This window comes from Falco rusticolus, chromosome 17, assembly GCF_015220075.1.
Source record: "Falco rusticolus isolate bFalRus1 chromosome 17, bFalRus1.pri, whole genome shotgun sequence".
NCBI classification, from domain to species: Eukaryota; Metazoa; Chordata; class Aves; order Falconiformes; family Falconidae; genus Falco; species Falco rusticolus.
In genome coordinates, this window is record NC_051203.1 from 7,301,586 (window position 1) to 7,329,213 (window position 27,628).

The 27,628-nt window shown below is 36.7% G+C and overlaps 2 protein-coding genes across 4 annotated transcripts in view; both read left to right on the forward strand.

Annotated features, from left to right (window-relative positions):
- Positions 1-12,036, forward strand: LOC119158409 (bile acid receptor-like). Of its 3 annotated transcripts, XM_037410278.1 has the most exons (12): positions 1-253; positions 1,776-1,880; positions 4,730-4,855; positions 6,046-6,411; positions 7,021-7,161; positions 7,781-7,920; positions 8,010-8,114; positions 8,212-8,311; positions 9,452-9,580; positions 10,044-10,160; positions 10,554-10,667; positions 10,787-12,036. In XM_037410278.1, exons 3-12 carry the CDS (start codon positions 4,765-4,767, stop codon positions 11,023-11,025), a joined length of 1,542 nt encoding a protein of 513 aa, XP_037266175.1. In that variant the 5' UTR covers positions 1-253; positions 1,776-1,880; positions 4,730-4,764; the 3' UTR covers positions 11,026-12,036. The 3 variants fall into 3 exon arrangements, 2 of the variants coding, with proteins under 2 accessions (XP_037266175.1, XP_037266174.1); XM_037410277.1 differs by lacking the exon at positions 1,776-1,880; XR_005107857.1 differs by lacking the exon at positions 1,776-1,880 and having other exon boundaries at positions 2-253; positions 10,597-10,667; positions 10,787-10,872.
- The window catches only part of SYCP1 (synaptonemal complex protein 1), a 24,955-nt gene continuing 8,546 nt past the window's right edge, over positions 11,220-27,628 (forward strand). Inside the window, exons 1-19 of the mRNA XM_037410281.1 lie at positions 11,220-11,341; positions 12,354-12,438; positions 12,603-12,649; positions 13,899-14,063; positions 14,900-14,967; positions 15,156-15,229; positions 16,509-16,567; positions 17,715-17,784; positions 18,392-18,465; positions 19,423-19,531; positions 20,725-20,819; positions 20,957-21,141; positions 22,042-22,109; positions 23,249-23,310; positions 24,455-24,559; positions 25,519-25,622; positions 26,108-26,225; positions 26,470-26,540; positions 27,210-27,291. Coding sequence (XP_037266178.1) covers positions 11,234-11,341; positions 12,354-12,438; positions 12,603-12,649; positions 13,899-14,063; positions 14,900-14,967; positions 15,156-15,229; positions 16,509-16,567; positions 17,715-17,784; positions 18,392-18,465; positions 19,423-19,531; positions 20,725-20,819; positions 20,957-21,141; positions 22,042-22,109; positions 23,249-23,310; positions 24,455-24,559; positions 25,519-25,622; positions 26,108-26,225; positions 26,470-26,540; positions 27,210-27,291 — 1,749 coding nt within the window. The 5' untranslated portion in view covers positions 11,220-11,233. The remainder of the gene's footprint in view (positions 11,342-12,353; positions 12,439-12,602; positions 12,650-13,898; positions 14,064-14,899; positions 14,968-15,155; positions 15,230-16,508; positions 16,568-17,714; positions 17,785-18,391; positions 18,466-19,422; positions 19,532-20,724; positions 20,820-20,956; positions 21,142-22,041; positions 22,110-23,248; positions 23,311-24,454; positions 24,560-25,518; positions 25,623-26,107; positions 26,226-26,469; positions 26,541-27,209; positions 27,292-27,628) is intronic.

Consider the following 27,628-nt stretch of genomic DNA (forward strand, 5'->3'; position numbering starts at 1 on the left):
CCCTGATGACCCAGTTATTATTTGATTTATGTGGACTTGCAGCTGCCCTTGCTTCGACCCCAGAAAAGGCTGTGTGGGAAGTTTGTGTCTCAGAGCTGTAGCATTGCTCTGCTGAGTGTCTGGAGCCTAGTGTATGCACAGAAACTGATAAATAGGGAAAAGGCCCAGTTTGCTCCAGCTGGACTGAGAGCTAGGATCAGCGCTACAGCCCAGCAGACTCAACTCTGGAAGCAAGAAACTCTCTGGAACTACCGTAAGTATTTTACTTCTCTTAATGCTCTGGAATTATAAATTGTTGCTCTAGCCATAAATCAATTTGCCATGTGAAAATATTTTAGGCATTGGGCTTTTTTCTTCTTTTTCCTTTTTTTTTTTCTTTCTCTTTAAATGGCTGTCTAAATGAAAATAGAAAACATGCACTTTTAAATTTGCTATCCTACTGCCAAGAATTTGTTCCAACAGTACTTCATTTGACATACAGAGTGAAGTAAAATGATTTTAAAATTCAATTATTTGTTTCCCTTCCCCGAAGTACCTGGAAACCTGTACGTTTTGAGCAATCTCTAACCCCTTATTTTACAATGTATAAAAATTATACCTTTGAATTAATAATTTATGGGGTAACAATTCAAGATAATTGCAACACAGTCCATTCGTGAAATAAGCCAATTCTTTTTATGGTTATTATATGACAAGGAAGGAATGCACGTAATGAGAACAAAAGTGGTATTTCTTCAAACAGCAGCTTTGGTGGAGCTTCTTGGCACATTAAAACTGAGAAACAGGTAAAACCTTAACAATGTGCATAGGATCAATCAAGCAATCCTACAACTCCCCCTGCAAAATCATTCTTTAATTACAGTATCAGTGGTTACTGAATTGCTTGAGTGAAACTCAATGTATCACCTAGCATTGCACATAGTTGCCACCAACTGTGTTCTGTTACATTTTTTTTTTCAGTTTTTGGTTTAAATGCCACAAATTAAAAAATTAAGCTATGTTTCCCAGAAGCAAAAGAAGTACAGCAATTAATGCTGAGATTGAAATGTGCCATCTCGTTCCACTGCGTGATCATTAATATGCCACAAGGTGAAAAAAACTTGAAGACCTTCAGATTGAGTTCCTAAAATTCCCTGTAAACAAGAAATTTCCCTATGACTCAACTGTCAAAATATTTACGATAGCAGTTAAAGTACTGCCAATACATACCTCTTAAAGAGCTCCCTGAAGCCTCTTCTACAAGAAGTATGTTTTGCATCTTAATAAATTTGATAAGTTGATGATATGTTACTTTATATTTTTATAGCAATAAAAATGATAAAACCAACATATTTCACCATAAATAACAATAAATAGATGTACAGTGCTCTAGTCTGAATACATATATTCTCTTAAGTGACTGGTTTGTGACTGTACTTTACTTTTATCAGTTAATGGCACTTTTTTTCCCCGTTAATAGCTTACATCTTTGATAAACTGGGAAGTGTTTCAGTTAGGACTAATAACTTAAGATTGATGAATTTCTGTATTAGATGGATAACCAACCCCTTGAATCAACATACATTTCAGTTTATATTGAACGTTATTAGTTCAAAAGACTGATTACTGTAAAACCAAGCCTGTAAAAGTGCAACATTTTCCAACGCGCTTAAGCAGCCTCCAGTCTAGGTCACATCTTCTTCTGGGGGGAAAAAAAAATAAAATCAAAACCTCCTGCTTGTAGGGGCTTTTAAAATTAAAAACCAACAAACACTCCCCTCCCCTGCAATGATTAGGATTTCACACGTGAAAACAGCCAGCAGAATTAGCACCTCTGAAGTAACCAAGAAGGAGAAGCAGGGAACAGCATGTGCCTTTGCGCAGATGACATCTTCTTTCAGGTCAGTTTGTCTGTCTAAGGACTGAAGACTTTCATCCTAACTGTGTTACAGTGATTCTATGTGATTCTATGAAACAAGTTACTAAAAAATGATTTTCCTTTTCAGTTATTTCGACTTTTTAGGCTAAAGACCTTTATCCATCATCTCTGGGACTGTATTTCTTTCTTTTGCTTCCATTTTAAAGCACACATACACAAAATGTAAGGGTATATTTTTAGTACACAGAGAAGAGAAAAACACAGGCACAGAGTATTTTGGTTTGGAAATGGCATGACTACAACTATCCCAAACACCCAAAGCTCTTACTCCAATCTTATTTCAACTTTGTCCAAGTTATAATGTTTTGAAAATTATGATTGGGCGTGAATGCTACATTCTGTAAGGATTCCACAGCTTTACAGTGTGTAGCTAAACTTTGTGTGCATGCAGAATGCACTTGCCTGCACGGCAAAGGGTTAATGGATGTAGGTATGGGCTGAAGAAATGTCATGGTTCACTCTCATGAGGTGTGAGAGATCAGGCATGGCTACTGAACTTTTGAGAGACCAGCATGAAATTTCAATGACTCCTAAAGTCTGGAGTAGGCTTCCCTGCTGCTGACTGACCCATATCTAAAGGGTGAGGCAGTCAATCTTATCAATAATCAAAACCTTCCTGTCCTAGAAAAATTAAGTTCCTTACATATTTTATTCTGTTCTTTGTAATTTTTTTTTAAAAGCCCAGTTCTATTTTATATCAGAACAAGCTTGTTAATGCTAAATTCTCAATTGTTAGAAAATGAAACTGTTAACATTCATGCACAGGTATGACCGTTAAGTCTCATTTCAAGACACTACAGCATTTCTCAAATAAACACTGGATTTACTATTCATACTGTTATAACATTCTCTTAACTTAAGAGTTTCAATTTGCAAAGTCTCATTCTAAACTGGGAATTCTGTGGTTGCAACTGATAACTTTTATTTGCCGTAGAAATCAGTAAGAAGGGCTAAATCCTCAAATCTATTCTCATACAATACCGAAGTTGAGGAAACTTTGCCAAATGAAAGTCTGCTTCCAAGATGTAGAATGTTTAATCAACCGACCACCTTGCATTTGGTAATACGTGCTTCATACTCCCAATATAATATTTTTATCAGACTGGATCAGTGCAATTTTATTTTAGCTACTATTCTTTTATTATTTTTATTTGAAGAAACTGCTGGAATCCAGAAACACATTTCTTCAGCAAAACCACATTTTTAAGGAAAAATGTAGACTTTGCCCAGGCCAAATTGATCTAGCTGATAAGGACCTCATGAGTCATTTCTCTCTCAAACAAATATTTACTAGCAGAGATAACAAAAAAACCCGAGCATTCCAGCCTCACTGCATCTTTTCACCTTCTGCTGACAACATGAAGAGAAAGTGTTTGGTTTCAAAGACACGTCCAGTTAGCGAGGAAAGGATGTATGTCTTTCAAGACATTACTTTAGTTCAGATTCCCTGAAATTATATATTCATTTTCTCAGCTGTAGCTAGGTATAGGTATTGCACAAAACCCAACATGAGAGTCTTTCAAGGAAGATCTGTAAATCTAATTTGCTGTGATTTCTGCAAGAGGCACATACAGAGAATCCTGTTACACACATTGCTGATTTGCTATACTTTCCAAATACTTACTTGCCTTTTTCATCTTTTCTGTCCTTCCCTTCTGCTCAGGAAAGCCTATGAATAGTTGTTCACTGGCGAATTGTCTTGTAAAGACCTTACTCAATGGGCATCAGATACAACATACTTTTAACCAGTGGCATTCCACGCATGCAGAGGGACAAAGGGGCAAGGAAAGTATTTCCTACTTACTTCTCTAATGGCTGCTCCATTACCTCTCAATTGCTAAGCCACACCAACGATTGTCTATACACATACCTAAACTCAAACCCGGCTCATGCTAGTGTCCATATAGACATGCTTTTTTTTTTTTTATAAAACTCTTTTAGGAATTTTTAGAACACACTTTTCCAGAACCTCTCCATAAAGTCAAATTACTGAAAAATAAGGCAAGTTTTGAACTCAAAGCACAATAGCTACTCTGCACCTACTCTGCCACTGTGAGCTCTCAGTACACTTTATTACGGTGAACATCAAAGCATCCAGCCAGAAGCCCAGGTTCCTTCAATAATCAAGGACAGGGTAACTCTCCAGAGGGTAATACATCCTATATGAGATTGATTTTTTTGGTCTTCACAGGATGCTTTGTACTCTTAAAGGAATGCAAGCTCTTAAATGTAAATTGGGCTATACTTAAGAGAGGCAAAGCTGACTATTACTGCATAAAAGAGTACATGGAGAAGAAGAAATATTCTATACTGGCCTTTCCAGGTTATTTTCCTATATTTACTTGATTCAAAATTGCATAAAAAGTGAATGAAGCAAATTCACTAAAAGACCATCTTTGTGCTGAAACAGAACATCTGCCACATCTAGCTTAGTGCAAATGCCCTAACTCATTCTGAAAGCAAGTTTTTTTTCTATCCAGTGAAGCTCCATTTAATTGCTTCCTGAATTACAGAATTTACCAACAATTAGTTTCATTCCCCCACATGGTTTTGTGTAAAATCCAGAGCAAAACAGTTTTAAATATAAGCTGAAAATTTAGGAATGAACTCTATCCTGAATCTGTACTACTAGGACAATCAAATGTTTTGCAACCTCACTGAGAGTACTATGTGACTTTGCACATACCTCTGATTTTATTCAGATCTGCAGACTGTTCCGTATTCTGAAGTCTTCTGGTTTTAGCTCTGTAGCTAAATCTAGCCAGCAATTCTTTCTCATATGATGCTTTTCATACTGCTCCATTTCTCTAGGTTGCCTTCTTGAAAGTCTATCACAGAGCAACTGCATGAAACGGTGCAATTGGGAGCAGAACATGGCAAATACATTTGTCACTGTACCTGATGGGTATTGTCTTCCTGACCCCATACAGTATTACGGTGAGTAAAGTGAATTTTTCATATTATGAAAAAGCAGTATAGTAAAATGAACACCTGTGGGAATTCCCATTATTTTCTTCATTTTAGCTTATCTTCACAAGCTTTTAGAAGCTACACATTTGACTATCAAGCCAATATGGAAAGTGTATTGAAATATATTAGAATGTGCTCATGCAGATTTTGTAAACGATGTGATTACACTGACTGATCGTTTCATACAAACATTAATGGTGCTGTCTCCCTTTGACTTGCATGAAGAAGACACAGGTTTTATTACAGTATTCCAGATATGTTATAAATAGATAATGGTTATTCTGTATCTTATGTACCTGTAATTGCAATAACTAATCTGATTCTGGAAGAGTAAAAGCAGGACCCAAATTCCATTAAAGAGCAAAAGACCTCCAAACTGCTTAAAAACCCAAAATTTGTTTTTACAGAGATTTGAACAATCCCAAAGGAAGAATGAAACACGATGCATGTTGCACAAGCTTTCTTCAGTACAGCTGTGTGTACATATAAGGGGGGCTGGATAAAATTAAAACTCTACAGACAGAAAGGCATGAACAAGCTCTCTTCATTAATTCTGTACCTACATTTTGCTAAAATAAAATTTCATAAAGGATCAATGTGGAAAAATACTAAATAAAGCAAGCCTCTGCTTTTTGTTCTACTGAATAACTGTCACAGTAATTTTACCACTCCATATATAATTTCTGCACCATCTTTTTCAGACTTTTGCTGTGCAGTATTTTCAAAACTATGCCTGAAATATGTACCAATAACAAAAACCTCACTCATCAACAAATTCACTTACAGGAAAATAGTCTTCTGTTATGTGGACAACTAATAAAAATTACCTTTGAGTGCAAAATCTAAAGGTGTCATCATCAGTTGGCAAGTGACAGACAATTACATGCAAACAAGAATCAAGTGGCACCCACATGACATTGCCCAAACTGTCACAAGACATTTTTTTTTACACCTAAGATTTTACTTAAAAACATTACAGGTTTTTAACCTGAAAACATTACATTACATGTAAGAAGAATGTGTCAGGCTGCCCTTCTGAAAATGCATTCCTCTAATATTTGTGATTAAATATTTAATCTCTAAAACATGTTAAAACTTTCAAGTACCCGATGTCGAGATATTCTTCAGGTTGTTATTTCAATTTCTTCTGTACCTAGATGTTTTACCGGAGCACATCAACTATCAGCTGCAAGACACCGATTACCAGACTGCGCCTTACTGCCAGTACTCAGCTGTTCAGATCCCTCCTCCAGTGTTACAGCCACAGCCCTCCCAGCCCCAGTACAGCACGTACGGCCTGGACTCTCCCTACAGCGACGGGCAGTGCACCACCAGCAGCTGTGAATTAAGCAAACCCTCCTTTGTGGCTCCCCACAATGATGATGGTGGATACCAAGGGTTAAAGCGGCCCAGATTAAACCACTCTTCTCTGAGACTGAAGGGACAGGAGGAGCTGTGTGTTGTGTGTGGTGACAAGGCGTCAGGCTATCACTACAACGCGCTTACCTGTGAAGGCTGTAAAGGTAAGAGAACAGGCTGATCTGGGTCTTACCCACAGTGCCCCACAGTGCTCAACAAAATGTTCCATGTCAGCGGTTTAAGCAGATGTCATGATTTTTTAAGCTGACATTGCTACAGAGGATTTTGGAACCCTTTATCTAACATGCTTACTCCAGATTCACATTTTTATAACATTTTTTGAAGAAATACTTTCACATTGTGTATTTAATATGAGCATTTCATGCGTCTCATTTCTGCGTTGATTATCCACTAGGATAGTGTCTGTTTAAGCAGGTGCTGATTTTCTCATGCACATTTATTATAGATGTACTTCAGTGTTTTTAATTATACTTATTAAAATTAAATAAACACAAGTAATAATTTCTATTCACATTTTGACTTGCTATATGGCAGCTGTCTTGGTCAGGTAAGGAAAACAGTGATTAATATTAGTCAGAAAGGACAAGCCGTAACTATGCTGTTAATAATCAAATTTAAAATCAAGGTAGTATTTCCATTGTAAAAAAAACCCCAGTCTAACAAAAAAACCCAAAAGACACTCTGATTCTTCAAATTGTTATGAGATACAGTGCCTTAGATTTCTTCAGTCATAACCTGATCCTTGTCTACAGGCTTCTTCCGACGTAGCATAACCAAAAATGCAGTGTATCGATGCAAGAATGGTGGTCACTGTGAAATGGACATGTACATGCGGAGGAAGTGTCAGGAATGTCGCCTGAAGAAGTGTAAAGCTGTGGGAATGCTAGCAGAATGTAAGTGCTCCTTCCATGCTGGCTACTTTGCTGATCAACTTGGATAAAACCTCTTCCAAAGTCAATCCCTTCTCCTCATTAGAGCTAAATGGTATTGGTCTAAACTTCATTTAGCTGTAGGAAAATTTAGCTTTGGAGTCCATAGCACCTGTAGCGTCTTCATCTGCAGAAATGACCAATGCTTGGGAAGTATTTCCTGAAGTTAAGAGGACTGCTGTTCAAAGACTTCACAAGAAAAAAAAGGAAGTACTATCATGAGACTGCTAAACATCTTGAACCTTGACAGGACAGCAGCAAGCATATCACACGCTTTTTTGTTGGGCAGGTGGGGGGTGGATTTTGCACAATAGTCTTTCATGAAAAATTCTCGTGCTTGTATGTCACAGAGCCACAAGCAAGAGATAACGTAAGAGAACCGCAAACACTCAGGTCTTTGGCAGATACTGAACCTAACTCGCTAATGAATAACACATTGCCATATCCTCAAGGAAGCATAGTTCCTTACAGGTGACAGCTCCTGTGGTGCAAGACTCGTGTTATCAATAACAGTAAAAATTATGGTTTTAAATTGTAATTATTTGAAAATGTACATATTGATACACACTTCCATGCCTCACAGGTTTGCTGACTGAAGTACAGTGCAAGTCAAAGCGACTCAGGAAGAATTTCAAACAGAAGAGCAGTTTTCTTTGTGACATAAAACTGGAAGATGAGGGACTGAATAGTAAGCATGTATCATCTACAACAAGATCTGGAAAAGTGGGATATTTTTCTATTTAATATATCTCTTTTTATAATTTCATTTTGCCCCAAGTCATTGTCACTTGATTGGTTTATCTTTTTAATAGATCCCAGAGAAGATGGAACTTACTCCAGGGGAACATCAGCTTCTTGACCACATTGTAGCAGCACACCAAAAATACACCATTCCCCTTGAGGAAGCAAAGAAGTTTGTACGTATACAGAACAACCAGCCTGCATTGCTAAGTTATTATTGTCCTAAGTACTGTATCTTGGTTATATCAGATGTCTAAACGCTCTTTCATGCAGCTACAAGAAACTGTAAGTCCTGAGGAAAGTTTTCTCCGTCTCTCTGAGACAGCAGTTGTCCATGTACAAGTGTTAGTGGATTTCACAAAAAGACTGCCAGGTAAGTTTCTTCCTTTGGGAAGTATTACAGAATAGTGTGACCTCCCCTCCGTCCAAGGCAGAAACCATACTGATGGCACGAGTCCGAGAAAAATACAGGCTTTAAGAAAACTCCCATTCAACTATTTTTTCTCCCAACTCTAACAATCAGGGTTACCATTTACTTGCCATGAGGACAAGTTAGAAGCATTCACTTCAAAAGCTTGCTATGATTACATTTCTTTTCCATTTCTGACATGGAGTGGAGACTTTTTCTGAAAGTACATGGACTTCAAAATACCATCTTGAGTGGATTACTATTTCAACACATTCTCTGAAAACCAGTTCAGTTTGCGATTTATTGTCATCGTCAGAGAAAAAAACCCAGATGTTCCTTCAAAGGAAAAGGCAGCACAGAAGGGACTAACCAGGTGCTCCTATTCATATTTTCCTTTAATAAAAAACAAAGGAACATGCAATTAAATTCACTGCATTTCAATGTAAAGCTGATAAAATAACATTTGACAGAGAGGGTGATATTTTTTTCATTAAATTGTAAAATGTATTGACAAAAGTCAATCAACATGTCTAAAGCTGATATGGGATGTAATTGAGCACTACTGTGGAACAGATCTGAAAGAATGGATGAACTGTTTGTTCCCATTATGTTACATATCCTGCTTTGATCAGGATTAAGAAAATAATTAATGAAGTTCTTTTGCTCTTGAATTATAAGTGTAGATAATGAGTTTGTCAAAAGATGAACACAATTTTTAAAAAGATCAGGTATCGATTAATAAGGAATATGCTCACAGTCACTAAGCAATGTAGCAAATTTATAAGGTATTAGGCTATGTGATATAATTCAAGTATTAGGAAGTATTTTTCAATAAAGTCTTGCTTAGTCCCAAAATTTTTACTTGTATCTTCCTGTGAATCTTCTAACACTGGACACTGACAACTGTTGTGTCTGTCCCGTGTCCCCTACAACCTGCAAACTAGCAAGAAAGATCCCAATAGCCTTTGGTACATACAGCCATTAACTATGGCTTCTCCTTTCCAGTAAAGGCATTTCTTAAAAAACTCATTTTATCAACACATGTTAGGGGCTTAAATGTAGCTACAGCCTTCCTTGATTCTTAACATGTATCTTTCTCTGCAGGATTTGAAAGTTTAGCTAGCGAAGATCAGATCGCGCTGCTAAAAGGATCAACAGTTGAGGCAATGTTTTTGCATTCAGCCCAAATATATAACCAAAGAATTAGTGAATGCCAACCATCAACAAGTGAAAGTAAGTTTGACTAACAAGCTTTCTATCAACACCAGTCTCAGGTTCTGACATTTTGAAATGACCTCCATTTATTTTAATTCACTTAATCTCAAATAATTTCCTATCCAACCACAGTGGTACTTAGAATAGTAAAGACCAAAATTAGAAAGAATTGGATCTCTCTTTTCCTCCCATTATTTCCAAAAAAAGAGCAACCTTTTTAAGTGTTTCTACAAATTGTGGGGTGGATGGATAGTATCAGCTATATTAATGACATATTAAATACTGTGTCAAGTTTAACACAAGAGACTTTGACCAACAATCATGCAACCAGTCAACTTGGTGCTGGATATCAAAAAGAACAATTTTTTCTACCTACATAGAAAATTCACAGATTTTCAGGTATGTATCTGCAAACCAGATGCAGACAAATATTTTAAGTCACATTAAGCTTGGCTGAGAACTGTCATCTGTATTGTTCCAGGTCATGTAAGACTTTCTGATCATAGGACATGCTGTCATGTTCAAAACCTTGATAAAAACATTTATTCCATGGAAATGTCTCACAATGAAGAGAGTCCAACTTCCACTACCACCACAGGTAACGGAGGTCTCAGAACCAAAACTGTTGGGAATCTTTTGCTTTGCTGGCCCTGTTCTTGATCACACTGAGCAAGACTGCCGGCGTGGCTGCTGCTCATTCTCTCCCCCTCCCGCTTTGTTAGGCGCCGTGACAGCCCCAGGGAAGCAAGGGGTGCTGTTCGTTTGCCGACACCCCAGCACAAAGCCTTGAGTTTATGTACCAAAAGCTCCACGGTACAACTGCAATAAAACAGTTGTTACTACTTTAGAAATTAGATTACACAAGTTTGCTAACTATTTCACGGACTGGAATGGCCTGAAGCCTTAAAAGATTAGTACAAAGATTATTTCTAACCGCGGTACCCGTTTCTGCAGCGAAGTAACATTCTGCTTATTTTATTTCATTTTTAAGGTATAACCGAGGAGTTTATTACCGCACTGTTTTACTTCTACAGAAGCATGGGGGAACTGAAAGTGACAGAGACCGAATACGCCCTGCTTGTAGCAACAACCGTGTTTTTTTCAGGTAACCTGGGCGGCGACCCGCCGTGGGGCGCGTCAGCCAGCCCCGCGCCCGCGCCACCGAGCCGTCCGCTGCGGCCGCGCCCGCCGCACCCCCGCCCCGCTAACCGCGCTCTCCCGCAGACCGCCCGCTCCTGAGGAACAAGCGGCACGTCGAGGAGCTGCAGGAGCCGCTCCTGGGCATCCTCTACAAGTACTCGAAGATCCATCACCCTGAGGACCCCCAGCACTTCGCCCGCCTTATCGGGCGCCTCACGGAGCTGCGCACCCTCAACCACACGCACGCGGAGGTGCTGGTGACATGGCGGACGAAAGACCCCCGGCTCACCTCGCTGCTCTGCGAGATGTGGGACCTGCACTAGGCGCCGCCGCCGCCGCCGCGCTCCCCTCTACACCGCCGGGCCCCGCCCCGCCCCGCCCCGCCCCGCCCCGGCTCCGCCGCCCCTCCCGCTCGGATCGCGCGCTTTCTCTTCCCGCCTTTTTGTCCTCCCTCAGCAGCTGCCCGGCTCGGGGCGTTAGCGTGCCCGTCGTGAGGTGCTGGGTCGGAGGCTTGCCGTTTGCTCCGAGGCCATGGAAAAAGAAAAACCGTTTAAATTGTTCGTGCCGCCGCGCCCGAGCGGTGGTCAGGTGTCTGCAGTCAAACCCCAGACTAGTACTCGGGCGACGGGGCTCTGTCAGGTAAAGCGGTGCTGCTGCCCGCCTTGCGCAGTGTTACCACGGCTGGCGAGGGCGCTGGAAGAGCGCAAGGGCCCGTCCGGGGGTTCCGGTGGGGAGCGACCCCGGGGGTTCCCCGGGCAAAGTCCCCAGCCTCTGTCCGGGAAAGCACCTGCGTGCCAGTGCACCGAGCTCCTGGCTGCGGCAAACTGTTCAGATTGGTGCTGGGTTGTGGGGGGGACAACACACATACGCCTTTAATTGCAAAGACTTTTACTTGTTTTTCTGTCAAAACCGAAGAGAATCATCTTTTTGAGCATTTGCTATATATTTTAACTGTACACCACCGATGATGAATACATGTTGGATATGGGTAACTCAGAACTGTCTGTGGGAAACATGCCACTTGGACACCTTATTGGCATTGATTTGTTGGTCCCACCAGATGAAGTGTGCAGTGAAAATATTGTGTCGCTATGCGCTGAGTTATGTGAATTCAACAAGATATTTTTCATGTTGAGGCTCCTTACAAAATATGTTTGGATTCAGATGTGATACTCTGATAGGAGAGGAAGTACACTTGTACAAGACAAATCCCTGTGAATTCTAAAACACCTTGTAAAATGAAATTTTCACACTGAAACATAATCAGATATGTTTTAGAAGTACTCTTGGGAGTAAAGCAAAAAATAAATATCAAGTACTGGACTTGAAAGAAATCATTTTGCTTAATGAATCTTTTAACTATGCAGCTGTGTACAGGCATGCAATAGCTAGTAAGTTCTTGTCATCAAAAGCTTCCACTTTGGCCACAGTGTAGTCTATAAATCAAAATACAGAAGACCAGCAGTTTGCAAAGCCACTGTGAAGTAAGAAGCAAGGAAATTCCAAAGCCATTACCAATACCCTGGGCTTTGAAAATTGTAGGTAGTTGATTTATTAATGGAAAAATTTATTTTCACATTAGATGTACATTTTTTTCTGGGTTTTCTATTCCTTACTTACAAATAGGAAACTAATTTTTAAATTTGTGCAGGGTTTTAACAAATGCCCAGATGATGATTTTAATTTGCCATTTGTAACAACGAGCATACCAAACCGGGGTGAGATCACTAATTCAGGTAAGACTGAAATAAGCATTTACCTTGCATATTCTTTACATTTTTTTTAGTGTTGTTGACATTTTTCATGAGTAGCTTAACAGTTTTGTAGTTGTAACACTGTTAAATACAGTTCCACTGTTATTTTTTAGAAAGGCATTGATCAAAATCTCTTCATATTTCAGATGCGATTTCACAGCAAGTCAAACTTTGCTCTGAGGCAGATGAAGAGGTCAGCTAAGTATAAACTCTGCGTATCTTAATTTTTTTAGGGCCTCTTAATTTGTTCCCAAAACAGTGCCTAAAGCAGTACTCAGTAGATACTTCAGGGCCAAAGGAAGTAGTCAAAGGGGAATGATAATTTTCTGTCCTGTTTTAAAGCTGAATCATTTAGAAGAGGTATTTGTTACTCAGTGAACATGCCTTTCAATATTAAGGCGATTTCCAAGCTGTTGTTTTGTTGTGTTGTTTTTTGTTTATTTTTTTAAAGTACCTGGGAAGTCTGGGAGTTTTGATCAGAATAAGATTTAGGAACTTAAAATATCTTTGTGGGATTGGTTCTGAATAGTCTGTTGCAAGGCAGAAGGATTGAAGTCAGAGCATTCTTTGCCTTGTCTGGCTTTATTGTATCTATAAAACAATGAATTTGGTACAGTGATTTCCTCAAGCATTTGATTCTTCTCATGGTGTTTTTACCAACATTTTTCTGCTTTAGTAGAACTCGGTAAAGCTAATTTTTTTTTTTTTTGTGGTAGCTTCCTGTGCTTCCCAGATGTGAAATGCTGTTTGCTGCAACAAATGGAACATATTTCTTGATTTTCGTATCCCTGAGGGTTAAACTTCTTTTAGGCCTGGCAGATACTAAAGTACAGGCAGGATTGTAATAATATGATGCAGCCAAAACAAGGATAGCATTAGGTGACATCATACCTAAAACAAACTGCAGAACTGCCCTGTGGCCTACTGTCCTACTCTTACCTGCCTAAACCACTGATCAAGCGCTGCTTGTACAGTGCTTTAAAGGTCTTCTAGGAGCACAAGGTTAGTTGGTTTTTCTTCCTCCTTTGTGTAAGACAACTGCAAGAACTATCGCAGGTAGTCTTGGACAAGATCTCTGAAGCTGGTTTTACTTAACTCAGCAGTATCTGTCAGAGTAAGGAGGGCAGTGGTGTGAAGAACCTTGTATTGACTTCTGGTGGAGTGCAGTTAGCCATATCTTTAAGATTATCTGTTTAGTGATGTCCCTATATCTGAAGGTAGTGGGGTATTTTTCACTCATGTTTGTGTCTCTTACTTGTTCTGTAATACATACACAGCGAATGCATGAAGATTTAAACTTTGATTCCTGATTGTATATAAGCTTGTGTCACCATCTGTGGAAAAAAAGTTACTCTTGTGATACGTCTAAGAGATAAATATGTATCTACAACATTACTAATTAAATAGCATTTGAGATTAAATTGTGGAACCTGTTTTAATAGAATATAGCAACAATGAATGAATTGTATTCAAAACTCTACAAAGAGGCTGAGAAGATCAAGCAGTGGAAACAAACTGTAGAATCAGAACTGAAGCAGAAAGAAAGAAAACTGCAAGAAAACAGAAAGATTATTGAAGCACAGCGTAAAGCCATTCAGGAGTTGCAGGCCAGTATTGTACAATATACAATGAATATGTAAAGAGGAAGTTCTTCCTGATTTAGTATGAGAATATTATTCATACAACTAAATATTAAAGAATGTTGCAGAGGTTAAAGAAATTTTGAGCTATTAATGTGATGACTTCAAAGAAGCCATTTGGCTAGATACCAATGACCTATGGCTCTACTGCTTTTAAAGGAAAAAGTAACATTTTGTTTTCTAAGAATGGTTTTCCTCTTTTTAACAATGCACTTCTATCTTTGCATTATTTACGTGACATCATACTGTGGGTTTGCAGAAACCTGTTTAAGACTGAGTAAGTTTTCATCCTCCTGGTATGTGTAAAGTATGCTCATGCATATTTCTGTATTCAACACATAGTGGAAGTAGTGCACTCTGTTTTCCCAGTTTCTTATCTCGCTGATAGTGATGGACAGCTTTGTGGCTGAAACACATATTTTTAAAAATGTATCGGTCTTTTTTTGGTGCTGTTTGTTGTTTGTGTTGGCTTTTGTAACCTGAGTCATCTTTGAATGTTTTGACTTTTGCCTTGAGAAGATGGTTATTCTGAGAAGGGGTGCACACCTGTAGTATGCGATTGTGTGTACAACACTGTGTGTACAACAAATGCTGTAAGCATTTTGGTTGCTGATAATTATTGTTTATTATTATGTCTTTCGTGCAAACTGTAACAAAAGATGGCATATAATAGCAGGTAAAATGGATTTCTGTCTTCTGATGCAGAAAATTACTTTCTCAAGTGAGATTTGAGAAGTGAAACCGTATTTCTAGTGTGTTTTTCAATAACAATGTGTTTTCATATTTGTTCCCTATTAAACTAGTTTGAAAATGAAAAACTAAGTTTAAAACTGGAAGATGAGATAAATGAAAATAAAGATCTCTTAAAAGAGTAAGTAATACAGTCAAATATTTTGTGAAAATAATTACGTTTTGTGCTGAGAACTGTATTAGTATGGGAAGTTAGATACAGCTGTTAAATTGTAAAGGTCATCAGGCCATTTACATTGTTACTACTTAGGTATGCAAAGTACCATGCATTCCTGTGACCACCTATTACAGTATTGTTTCCTCTTTTAGAAACAACGCTTCAAGGCATCTGTGTAATCTGCTCAAGGAAACCTGTACTCACTTCACAGAGAAGTCCACCAAATGTAAACACTATTTAAATTGATTTATGAGAGTAAATGTACTTCTAGATTTCTCTAAATTCACGAAGGAAAAGCTATCATTGTGTTCCAAGTATGTTCTCTGGTTGAGATAAACTGTATGTGTCTCTGCATCAGAGTGAAATTAGATGTGAAGCCATAAGTCTAATAGTTGTCTGTTTTGAAAAGCTAAATCTAGAGGGTTTCTGAAGTCAGTGGATAGTTTGCTGGAAAATTACAAACCTTGGGAGCTATTTAGATGTCTAAACACTGATTGAAGTTTAAGGTAGTGTAAGCAACCCCGATTAGCCACTAGCAGCCACTCCAGAGCGAGTGTAGGTCTCAGGAAGTCTTGTCAGTCCATTGATGTTTTTCAGTCCCATCCAGATACCTTGAGTATATTATGACATAGAAGGTGGCAGTTCATGTCTGTGTTTAGGCAGTAGCATCTACTCTAGTGACCTTTCCTAGCACTATAACAAATTTCCAGAGTTGTTGTTATCCTATTTAGAGCAGTTATGGATTCATGGAGGAAAAAGGTCCAAATCCCAAGACACCATGAGTAACTAGCATTCTTCTCACTAAATTGACCAAGCCAAGATAGCTGCATAACTTAACAAAGTTTAAATTCTTGAGATTTTAAAATACGTTTTTGCCTTTGGATTTTATTGTATGAAATTCAGAGTTGTTATTACAATCTTTAAAATTTTGCAGAATTGATCCCAGATACTTAAGAATGTCTGTTTCTTTTTAGCCTTGCTTCTACAAACACCTGTGTATAGATGTACTGTACTTATTTGATAGCTGTGTTTCTTACTGTTTTCTTAGGGGAAAATAATATCAATTAAAAAAAAAAAGAAAAAGAATGAGATAAGAGTATTGTTACAATTCTGTAATGACAGCTCTGTGGTCTTGGGTATCTCTGATTATGGGAAGAAATTCGGTGCTAAACCTGTTACAGTTTTTGAAGCACTATAGTATTCAACAATATTAATAATGTCAAAATTAATATAGGTACATAAGTTGATGTAGAATCGTACTATTCACAGAAAAAGTAAGGTTTGGGAGAAAATTTGAAAAGCTGAGCTTGCTTGATGTTCCAATGGAATATACATTTTCTTCAGATGATGTAACTTTTGGCATCCTGCTTCATAATGATTTTTTTTAAATAAGAAAAGGCCTATAATTCCTTTTTCAGTTCATTATGCTGTTTAAGCATAATGGCTTGGACAACTGACATTCTTTTTCAAAAGGAAAACTTTATGATACATTCTTACTTTGATAGATGAACATGAAAGAGAAGAAACAAGACAAGTATATGTGGAACTTAATAACAACATTGAAGTAAGTGCTGTAGCTTGTGAAAGGCTCAGATGTGATCCCAGTTACATGGATATGTTGAGCTATCTGAGTTATGTGTATATGTTGAGATACTGGTTGTATGAAGAACATTCTCTGATAAAACAATTAGAACCGTCATGTGTGACGCAGGAAGTCAGGTTTTCAGTCCCTTTATTTTTGTATTGTATAGAGCATTAATTAGATAAAATGCAACAGTGTTTGGGATGTAGATCCATGGGATCTGTGTGATATGTATGACCTGCTTAGTGTCAGGTGGCAGCCATAACTTCTGTCTTCTTTTTGTACTCTGTTTCACCAATCTGGTGATTTCACAGAACGGCTGATGTTGGAAGCATCCTCTGGAGAACATCTGGAGAACTTCCCCTGCTAAAAGCAGGACCAACTATAGCAGGTTGCATAGGGCTGTGTTCAGTCAGGTTTTGGGGTCAGGTATATTAGGGTTATTCTATTAGATAGCTTTATTTAATGTAAAGTGCAATATAAAATAAAGATGAACAAACAAAATTAATTTCAGTTTTGAGTGTGACACAGAACAAGAAAGCTCCGTACTGAAACTGGTGATTTTGTGTGGAATAGAAAGCATAAGGTGTGAATATGCCTTAACTTAAAGAGGGGGTTTGCATTTTTTTTGTTAAAGAAGTGCAGTCTTGCCAAATAAATTAGTTCATCATATTTTTGTTACTAATTATTCCAGTGTGGAAGATAAGAGTTTGGTATATTTATAACAGAGAAATGTAAGGCATTGTTGTTAGGAAGTGATAAAACAGATAAGCAGAGTCAGAGAGTACAAGGTGTAATGGTTAAATATTAACTATAGGTTGTTGTAGCAACTAAGAAAGGCACAACAACTCCCCCATTGTGTTAGGGATGTAGAAACATGGACCAGTAAAAGTATTTCATCCTTGAAATTGTTTAGATCTTGAGTACAGAAATTCTTAAACTACCAGCTCTGTATAATTATAACATTAACTCAAAATATGTTTGTGCTCTGAATTTTGTTTTTAACAACATTTCTTCTACAAATATAAATGAGCTTGTAATACTGTTTGTTTGCAAATCATAAACATAATTGTTCATTACTGAAAGTACTTAGTTTTGTATGAACATATGTATTGAATTTTATTTTTAGAGAATGATAATGGCATTTGAAGAGCTTCGTGTACAAGCAGAGAACACTAGATTGGAAATGTGTTTCAAATGTGAGAATTCTGTTGCGTTTATGCTGCAGGCTTAATCATAGATTTATTGCATGCAGTTTCAGGCCAGAAAGATACAAATTGCTAGAGTGGTGAACGCTGTGACAGTTGTTAGACCCCCTTTTATTCATGCTGCCAGCTATTAAATGCCTGAGCCCTTTGGTTTTTCCACTGGATCAGATTTGGAACTTTATTTTTCAAAGTCACTCAAATAAGTTTTGACTGTGAAGTACAGTCTAGAGATCACTACTTATATAGTTTGTTTATTTAAATGGTAATGCACTAGTGTATAGCTACAGAAATTTTAATTATCAGCTTTATTTACACTACTATGTGCCTGTTTAATTTTTACATGTGCATTTCTGTTAGTTTCTTATAACAAACTATTAAGTGATACATGGAATAGCGGACTAATTCTGTGGAAAGCTGATGTAAAAAATTTTATTTTGTCTGATTAGAAAATAGTTTCTAACGTGACCTCATAAATTACTCTTTAGGAAACAAATTGTTCAGCTGTATAATTATAAGCAATCTTGAACTGGACATTGTATTTAACCTGAAGTATGTTTTAGCTAGTATATTAACTTCGGATATTATTGTATCTCCAAAGTGAAAGAAGAAGCAGAAAAAGTGGATAAGTTTGAAAAAGAATGCAAACTGGAAGTCAGTATGAAGGAAAAGCAGGTTTGCTCAGTTTTACAATCTACTATGTACACCTTTATTTTTGAAACAAATCTTTTAGTTTCTTTAATGTTTGAACTTTGCTGTCATGGCTCACTGATGAATGAAAATAATTAGTTTAAAAACACTTGGTTGTTTGTGAAATATTTGTATTTTGGAAGGATGGAAATTGATATTGCAAATGACCTTTTGATGGGGTGTTCCTTCCGTGTTACTACTTTGGAGTAAAATGTGAATTAGGCTAGTGTATTGTGACAAAGGGAGATCTTGGTGATAAGATTTAAAAGGACCATGTAAACAATGAGTACTCTTTCTGTTTTCTGTGCGTATGCCTTTATAAAGTGGCTTGTGCAGATGCATAGAATTAGGAAAGCAGTCATCACTCGTCATAGGTAAGAAAGGTATAGTTCATATCTGGTAATAAGGAAGGTGGGAAAAAGGATTGTAATGCGTATTGGACCACAGGCTGGTAAAAGAGTTTAAGAATCTGAGATGAGAGTAGTTTTTTTGTAGTGGTGATGAGGTAGCTGTGATGGAAGACTGATTAAGTTGAAGAAATTAGTTGTCATAATAGTTTTTAGTTTGTAAGCAGGACTCTGAGAAGCTGAGCATCCATCTGTATCTGGGAAGGTCAAAAGTTTGTTTTTCTGAGGATAGATGTGACATTGCAAAAGGGGAAGTAGTGTTCCTGGGCATCATCAGGAGCTACATTTAAGTCAGATTCTGCTATCTTGGCGATGTTCCAGTATCTTTAGTCTACTGGAATTCATATTTTGGTTTTGAACTGAAGAGCTTTTTCATCCAGAGTAATATGACATGATCAATATTTGGCTAAGACTGACTATCTTATGTAACATGGATGACAGCAGTATATATGCTAATCATACAGGGGGCACAAATGAAAATGAGAATCTGTCCTTTTTTCTAGACTTCATTATGGTATTATTTTAATTTTGCTAGATTTCAGCTCTTACCATACAGAGTGATGAAAAAGATGATATAATAAGAGACATCAAGACTCAGCTGCAGGAAGCAAAAAATAAGATTGCTGACTTTGTAGAAGCAAAAAGTAAGAGTTCTCTCTGCTATGTTAAAATGTAATTGGTTATAGATGTGTAGGAAACCGGATCATGGTAATTTTACCCTGTTACTAGTCAGCAGCAGAACTTTAGGGCCTTGCAGGCCATGTTTTCATTTAGAACAGAAGCTGCTGATTTGGGATCAGGACTGGTAGTGTAATCCATGTAAGTATAAAATCTATGCCTGTATTTCATAACCAAGGTTTTCCCTTTAGGCTTAGACTACACCCTGGTTTTTTATTGACATGACAGCTTCATTGTGAGGGATTTTTCTCTTGGTCTTCAATAAACTCCAGCGTGAACATGCTGTACTACTTACAAAGGTGCCATGTACCCTGTCATTCCTTTTCTGTAACAGAAGTTTTACCAGGACACTATAACCCTGCCCGTATTATAGAGGTTTTTCCATTCCTGTTGGACTTGTACAGAAGACATGGCACAATAATATTAAAGTGTTTTTCCTGGTTACTGGGTTGATCTGTTTCAAACCAAGTTAGTGAAGGGTCTTCAAAGTATAATATTTGTTCAGAAGTCCATAAATAGTAGCCTTGTTCTGTGTTCAACAACACATATTTTGACATCTTTGCTAAATAGCACCCCAAAATATTACAGCTTTTAAACAGAATCTTATTTGCGAATAGGGAAATGATTGACTGGCATTTGAAGTTTTAACTGTTTTTGAAGGGTTCTTTTTTAAGGGTGAGTCAAGCAGTGACAGTGTTTGAAGATTGCAAGGGGAAAAAACATTGCTTGAGTTTGAAAACTTATACTCAGGTCCCACTGAGGAAACTTACTTTTCAGAACTTGATTTTCAGTATTTTTAAGCCATTTATATTACAAAATATTTACAGTATAGGGTGCAAGTACTTTAGAAGTGAGGCAATTTTCAGTCTCCCCTTCCCTGGGGAGTGTGGGGGGAAGGTTTTAGCATAGTTTTTATGCCAGATACATGTAAGTGGCTGCATTTTGTTAAATTCTATAAATACATGTCATTTTCTTTTTGGATACTGTTACTTAGTAGGTTGAATAATCATCTTGGAGGCTTCTTCCTTAACAATGACATGAATATATTATGTAACTTGGTTAAGTTCTAGGAATGTATTTATCTGTAAAATAGAAATGCAAGTATTTTTTAGTAAATACCCTATTTTTCTTAAATGTAAGCATGTATTGTTTTCCTTAGGACATGAAGGAGAACTGTTAAGGGAAACCCAGATGAATCAAGAACATTTGAGGGCAGAACTGGAAGAGGCCAAAGTTTCATTGCAAAAAACAGAGGTACAGCTTGCTTATAATTTTCCAGTATAAATAGATTAGATGAGCCATTGCATAAATAATTACTGATACTTTAGATATGAAACAATTGTAGTTCTTTGTTGCAAAAAATGTTTAGAAACTATACAATTTTTTTGAAGGTTACTCAAAAGAGCTTAGAAATCGAATTGCAGACTGCAGTGAATGCGTTAATTCAGGTCACTGGAGAAAAAGAAGCACAGGTGGAAGAATGTAAAAAAGCTAAGGCTTTGCATGCATCCCTGATAGAGGAATATGAGACTTCTATTTCCAATATGAAAAGCTTGCTGCAAAAAGAGCAAAATAGGTAAATTAAACAGTTTAAATTCAAAGAATTTTATAGGTAAAATACTAGACTACCAAGATGCTTGGAATAAAACCTAAATGTAACTGCATTTTTTTTGTAATCACTAATAACTATTTTTAAAGTCCTTCACCTATTTCGTTATTTGAAATTATTAGCACTTGAAGACAGTTACACTGTTTGGTTTTGTGTAGATGCAGCTGTTAACTAAGGAAGTAGTAATCTCATTTAGTACTTGACAGTTCCTTATTAATGGAACCTTTAGTGAGGAAGATGCTCTTCCGTATGTGATAATAGTAATGCTTAATACCAGTGCCTATTATTAATGTATTTCAGGGTTTTTTTAGTTTTAAAAACTGTATTCATCAAAAAACCTCATAGCAACTAAAGCCAACCTTTCTAGAAGTGAGAACAGAGCAGTAAAGATGTATTTTAAAATATCACAGATGAGTTTTAAAAAAGCAGTGATTTTGGGTTTGTGGCATTAAGGTGTCTCCTAAGTAGTTGCAGTTTATGACAAATCCAGGAAGAAAGAAGGGATATGAAATTAGTTTTTCTGACACAGTGGTCTAAATGCAGATAATTTAATGCATTTTTTTTCAGTTTTGCTGGTTGATACTGGTCTATAAAAAAGTAAATTTTTGCTTCCCTCTCCCCCTGACTGTCATAGTGATATTTTTAAGAAATACAGATCTATGTATGTGTATATTTGTTTACTTTTATGTCTGCTGTTCTGAAGTTGTAAAAGTGAAATTCAATACATGTTGCAGGCAGATATATCATCTGCCTGTTGAAAGGCAAATGTTCTTAAAATGCTTGTGATAGACCTCTTCTTATTGTCCCTTGAGTTTCAAATGCAGTGCTTTGTACTATACTTTTTTTTTTTAATTACCATTTTATTAGATTGGAGAAATATGAAGATGAGTCAAAGCTACTTACCTTGGAGCTCAGAAATAAGTCTGCTGAACTGGGTGAGGTTTGTAGAAAGAAAATGAGCTAAGTAGTAATAAAAATGCTTTATGCTGTTTTCTGAAAATGGATTGTCCCTGTTGCTAGGAAAAATAGTTTTACAGTACCCTGTACCTGTCAGGAATGCTTAAATTTCTTTTTACTCATCTGACTCCCTTTGGCAACAGTCAGTCAGCAGTGCTGTGCAGACCTCCAATAGTAAGACCATACATGCATAGATTCTTCTGGAAGTCATTTTGGTTTCTCTACACTCTTCCAGTTAAGACTGATCGCACTGAAGACCTCTTTGAGAGGTAGCATTAGACTGCTGAACAGTAGATTCCAAGAATTATTTCTGTAGCTTGTAGCAGAGACAAAACACTTGCATTAAGCCTTCCTGCAGACCACTCTCCCCATGTCTGATGCAGAGTCACACTGACAGTGGTTAGCTTTAAATATTGCTTTGATATCCTGTGATTTCTAGATACATGCTTCTTAGCCCCCAGAGTAAGAGGTCTATCTTTAGCACTGATTTCCCAGTGTGCAGCATATGCCTCCAGTCCTGATATGATAGATGAGAAATACAGTGTGATGTCCTTGTATGTATTGAAGGCATCTAAAGATTAAGTGTTGAAAAGTTAACTTCTAATGCTTGTCTAGAACAAGGTGAGATGTGACCTGTGAGGATTCCAGAGCAAAAATGAGTTTGGTGTCCAGTACTTGCAAAAAATATCAGTAATGTGAATGTGCACATAGGAAACATTGTGAAGTTACTAACAAGTGGTTTCCTTTTTTAGCATATCCATGTGAATATCTTCAGCAGTTCAGGTTTTTTTTCTGAAAAGATGCATATGCATCAATATTTGAACATTACTCCATTTTTACAGTCCGTGGTTTCTTTGAAGCCATGATTGTGGAAAACATAATAGACTGAATTTTATTTAAGATTAATTACTAGCTTCTGTCCAGATGTGTATTTCCTAATGTCTTTCTGAATAATTTTTTCAACTACATTTAGATTAAGTCGTAATTTAGTTTTAAAAACTTCTGAATTTAATCCCACAAATTTTGAAAATTAGGCACTGCAAAGGGATAAATGTTTTATACTGCCTGCTAAATATATAAAATTATTTCTGTTCAATTAATTTTACATGTGCTGTAGAAGAGATGACTAAACTAAAATGTGACAAAGAAATGAAACTTGAAGAGCTGTCAGAAACACTGGTAAATGTTCATTTTATTAGTCTCCCAGCATTTACTTTTCATATGAAGTCTCTCTTCCTTCGTATCTTAAATGCCATATATAAACACTGTCTGATCTGCCTTAATGTTGCTACTAAACTTTCTTACCTGTCTTTTAGACAATTTCAGTGCTTTCTTTGAAGGAATTGATACTCTCCACTGATTTTTGTTGGTTTGTTCTGCTTTGCTTTGGTTTTCCTTGTCAAGATTTCTGGTCATTTTCTTCTTCATTCACACCTATTTAAATGCCACTTCCTCTGGACATAAAGATTTTGCATTTTTAGTTATGCCTAGTACTCACTCTTTCCTTGTTCTGAACCTTTCTGAAAAATACTTTTTTTTTTAATTTTTTGGTGATGAACATCAGCTCAAACCTTGTAAGTACCACACATCTGAAATTTAAGGCTGAAGGATCAACCAGTTTTTGAAAGTAAAGATAATTCCTTGAGTGACTAGCTTTCTTCATAATAATCTTCTAAAAATTAAGCCTTAAGAAGGCTGACCTAATTTTGGTGTTTAAAGGATAACCAAGCTTCTGACACCACTCAGAAAAGGCAGTGAAATTTGTGAAAAGGTTATTATGACAAAATAAGGACACAAATAAGCCATTTCATAGGTTTCTTACTTCACAAATCTGTTGATTATTTTGCTGTTTGTGGTGTGTTAGTTATGGTGAGGTGTCCTCCATACTGTAGTATCCAGAAAGCATTGTATATTGTGTTGATTCATGTCCCTATTCAGAGAAAACACTTAAGAGCCTGAAGAAAGGTCTTTTTGGGTTATAACACCCCGTTCCATGCACTCCCATTATTATACTGGCTGTTCTTTTCTTGCCTATAGAGATGCTTCCTGAGGGAATTAGCTATGGTCTCTGTGAACCCTATGGAACTGTGACACAGGCCCATTTTCTGTTACAGAAGTCTAAGCTATATGAAGTACACTTTTAATACAGGATTATTTTAGTTATGATCTTGTATTTACAAGTCTAGCAAGAAACTGCATCAGCCAAAATAAGATAGTGTGAAACCAAGTTTGCATTTTACCATGTACCATATAAGGAACATTTGTTCCTTATATACTGTGCACTGAATTTTCTGAAGTGAGTTTCACCAATGTTCTTAAACAGGGAAAAGTTGAAGGACTTCTAGTGAAGAAGAAGGATCTTGAGGCTACTGTAGAAAATTTGCAGGAAAGGGAAAAAGAAATGGAAAATACTCTCCAGATCAGAGAGGTCTGAATAAAGGGTGATAGTAACATGCTTTTATAAATAATTGTTAAACGTTATAACTTGTATATAAGAACATAAGAAATGTCATAGTCATACCAGTGCTCTACCCAATGCACTGCTCTGCTCCTGACAATGACAGCAGAAGATACTATGTAATAGAGGAACCTGGCTGTTTGCTATGGTCCATTTTCCTCATGATGCTGCAGTAGCTGCATTAAGGATGTTAGAGGACACGTACATGCCTGTCAGCTGCCTTTGCTATCATTTATGGACTTGTTCATGTTCACTTGTCTCATCTGGGTTTGAACCCCCTCGTGCTGTTTGGCTCCATAGCTGCCTGTGGTAAGAAATTCCAGAAGTTCATTATATGCTGTGCTTAAAGAATCACACTCTCTCTTCCTCCGTGTCGCCCTCGACTCCCCACCTGCCTGCAAGTGCCTGTGCCTGTGGTATCAGTGTATCACCAGTTACTTGGAGAAAACAGTATTCAAAGCATTTGTGCATTATAAGGCTTGCTTATCTTGTAATGGCAGGAAATTCCTGAGAGAAGAGTTTTGCTTTGTGGCTTGGAATGCATCCAAAATATGTGCCTATCCTATCACATAGTACTGGAATTCTGTGGTTGGGGTTTTTTTGAAGTATTTTAATTTTTTTTAATTAGGTGAATACGAAAGCTTGTGATACCTGAAGCAAATGTCTTCATTTAAAATAATGTTCAAGGGAATCCAATGTTGTCAGTAATTTTGCAGACTAGTTAGTTACAGTATGGGACACATTTAGCACTCATATCAGAGTTCAATATCTCACACTACTTCCACATCACACCAGAGAGATGTAAAGATACAGTCTGGTTAATTTATGGTATGCATGCTGTTTTGTTTAATCTTAAAGCTTTGTGTTGTCAGTTCATTTCTGATAGATTTCATGACTTTTACTCAAAACACTTCCTTTTTATTCTGCAGAAAGAAATCCACGATTTGAAAGTACAACTGACCAGTACAGCTGAAAAGGAACAAAATTATTTAAAACAACTTATGACACTGAATACAGATCTTGAACAAGAGGCGTATGATAATTTTTGAAAATACAATATTATTTTTTTGTGTTATGAAAATTACTTTAATATACAATGATTTATGATTTTCTAATGAAAAATTTGAACCTATGCACACAGTATGACATCTGTTATATACTTACATTTATAAATTACATTTTCTGTATTTGTATGCATGCAATTGTTCCATATCTCTGTGATTTAGTTGGGTTAACATGAAGAGAAAGTTTCTGAATTCATTGTTAACCCTGCTTTAAGCTGGATATTGAACTACATCATCTTCAACAACCATTATATTTATTTAAAAGTTTACTCTCATTTTCTTCCTTCCACTGCCTTTTTGCATCACTATAACTTTGCTGCAAAGCTTAAATTCATAGCTACAGGCCTGGACTTTTTTCCGTGTGAAGTAACAATTCTGTAACAGATAAATTTAACTTGAAAGGAAAATTTGAAATACATGTTCTTATTTCTCTTGACCATTTGTTTTAAACTAGGCAAAAGAATGATCAACTAACAGTGTATATCAATAAGCTTTTATTAGAAAAAGAACAACTAGCACAAGAGAAAAGTGGTATGGCTACAGAAATCAAGAAACTGGGAGAAAATAATGAGGCAAGTTGTAAACATCCAGCTGTTTTTAAAGGATGATGTACAATTCAAAATACAGATAATGTGGTAAACTGCAACTTGACATGGCTCTGTAGAATATCTGAACCATTTTTTATGTTTAAAATGCAAAGGAAGTGCAGTTACCCTTGTGGATAGAGCAGATCAAGATACTGCTTAAGATGTCACTGAATTTTTTAAAATGTCACTTTGAATTTTATTCATTTTACTTATGTGGGTCTTTATTTAGGATAGTAGAAAAAAAGAAGAAAATACAAAGCAATTACTTGAAAACCTGGAAGAAGCAAATGGCCAGCTAAGGCAAGTAAAAAACAAATATTAATGTACAATAGTATTGAAGGAAGGAGACTTGATTCCTTCACAGTTAGTCTAAATGTTGTTTTCATGTACTGCTTTCTGTGATTTTTAGATTAATACTTTTTTTTGGGTTATATAGCTAAATAGAAACTTTAGTATTGATGTAGGCCATGTAGAAGTTTCTACAAACTAATAATAACTGCTGCTACAGGAAGAATTTTTTTGCCATAACTTTGTATTGCATATAGAGAGCTATCCTATTCTGCATTAACATCTTAGGTGTGAAGGAAATGAAAATAGAAGTTAAAGGTTATGGACTAAATGTGAAAAGGTGAAACTGGTTAAATGTTATTCTCTGAAGCAGTATTTGTACCACTAACCCAATAGACAGGCAGCCTTCCATGCTTCATAGACACATTATGATATTACAGATTAGAATGTATTTACTTAGGTAAGGGGAACATCCTTCCATATTTAAAAAAATTATGTACAGGTCAGACATAAACTTGCAGTCACTTTGCATAATTTTAAGAACATTTTGATTGAACAGCTTATGAAGTTCTCATCAATATTAGCAGTTCTTTTTAGAAAATAAAGTATGGGTTTATTTAGCAGTAGTGAAAACAATTTATTAAGTAAATATTTACTAATGCATGTTAATTTGGCATTTAGAAATGAACTGGAGTCTTTGAAGAAGCAGATGGCAAAGAAAGGTGAAGAGTTTAAAAGTAAACTGGATGAAAGAGAAGAAAATGTATGCCATATCATGTGCTTTATCATGAAAATGTATAACATAACCTGTAGGACAAAATCTAAATGTAACACCTTTTTTTCCTGCAAAGCTCTGCCTAGGGATATAATGTCTTAAAAAGGCTTTCTTCTTTCAGTGCTGCTACCATGCTGAGCCCTTTTATTTTAAAAGGCAAGGACCTTCACTGGGATGTTTAGTCTTACATGGAGGTGTAAAAGTCCAGATTTGTTAGTTTTCAGGCAAACAGAGAACCCCCTTTTTTTTCATTTCTGCATACCCACTTAGTGATGGATGAGGTATGGATTACCTTTCAAAACGTAACAAGAGTTTTAGTTTAAAT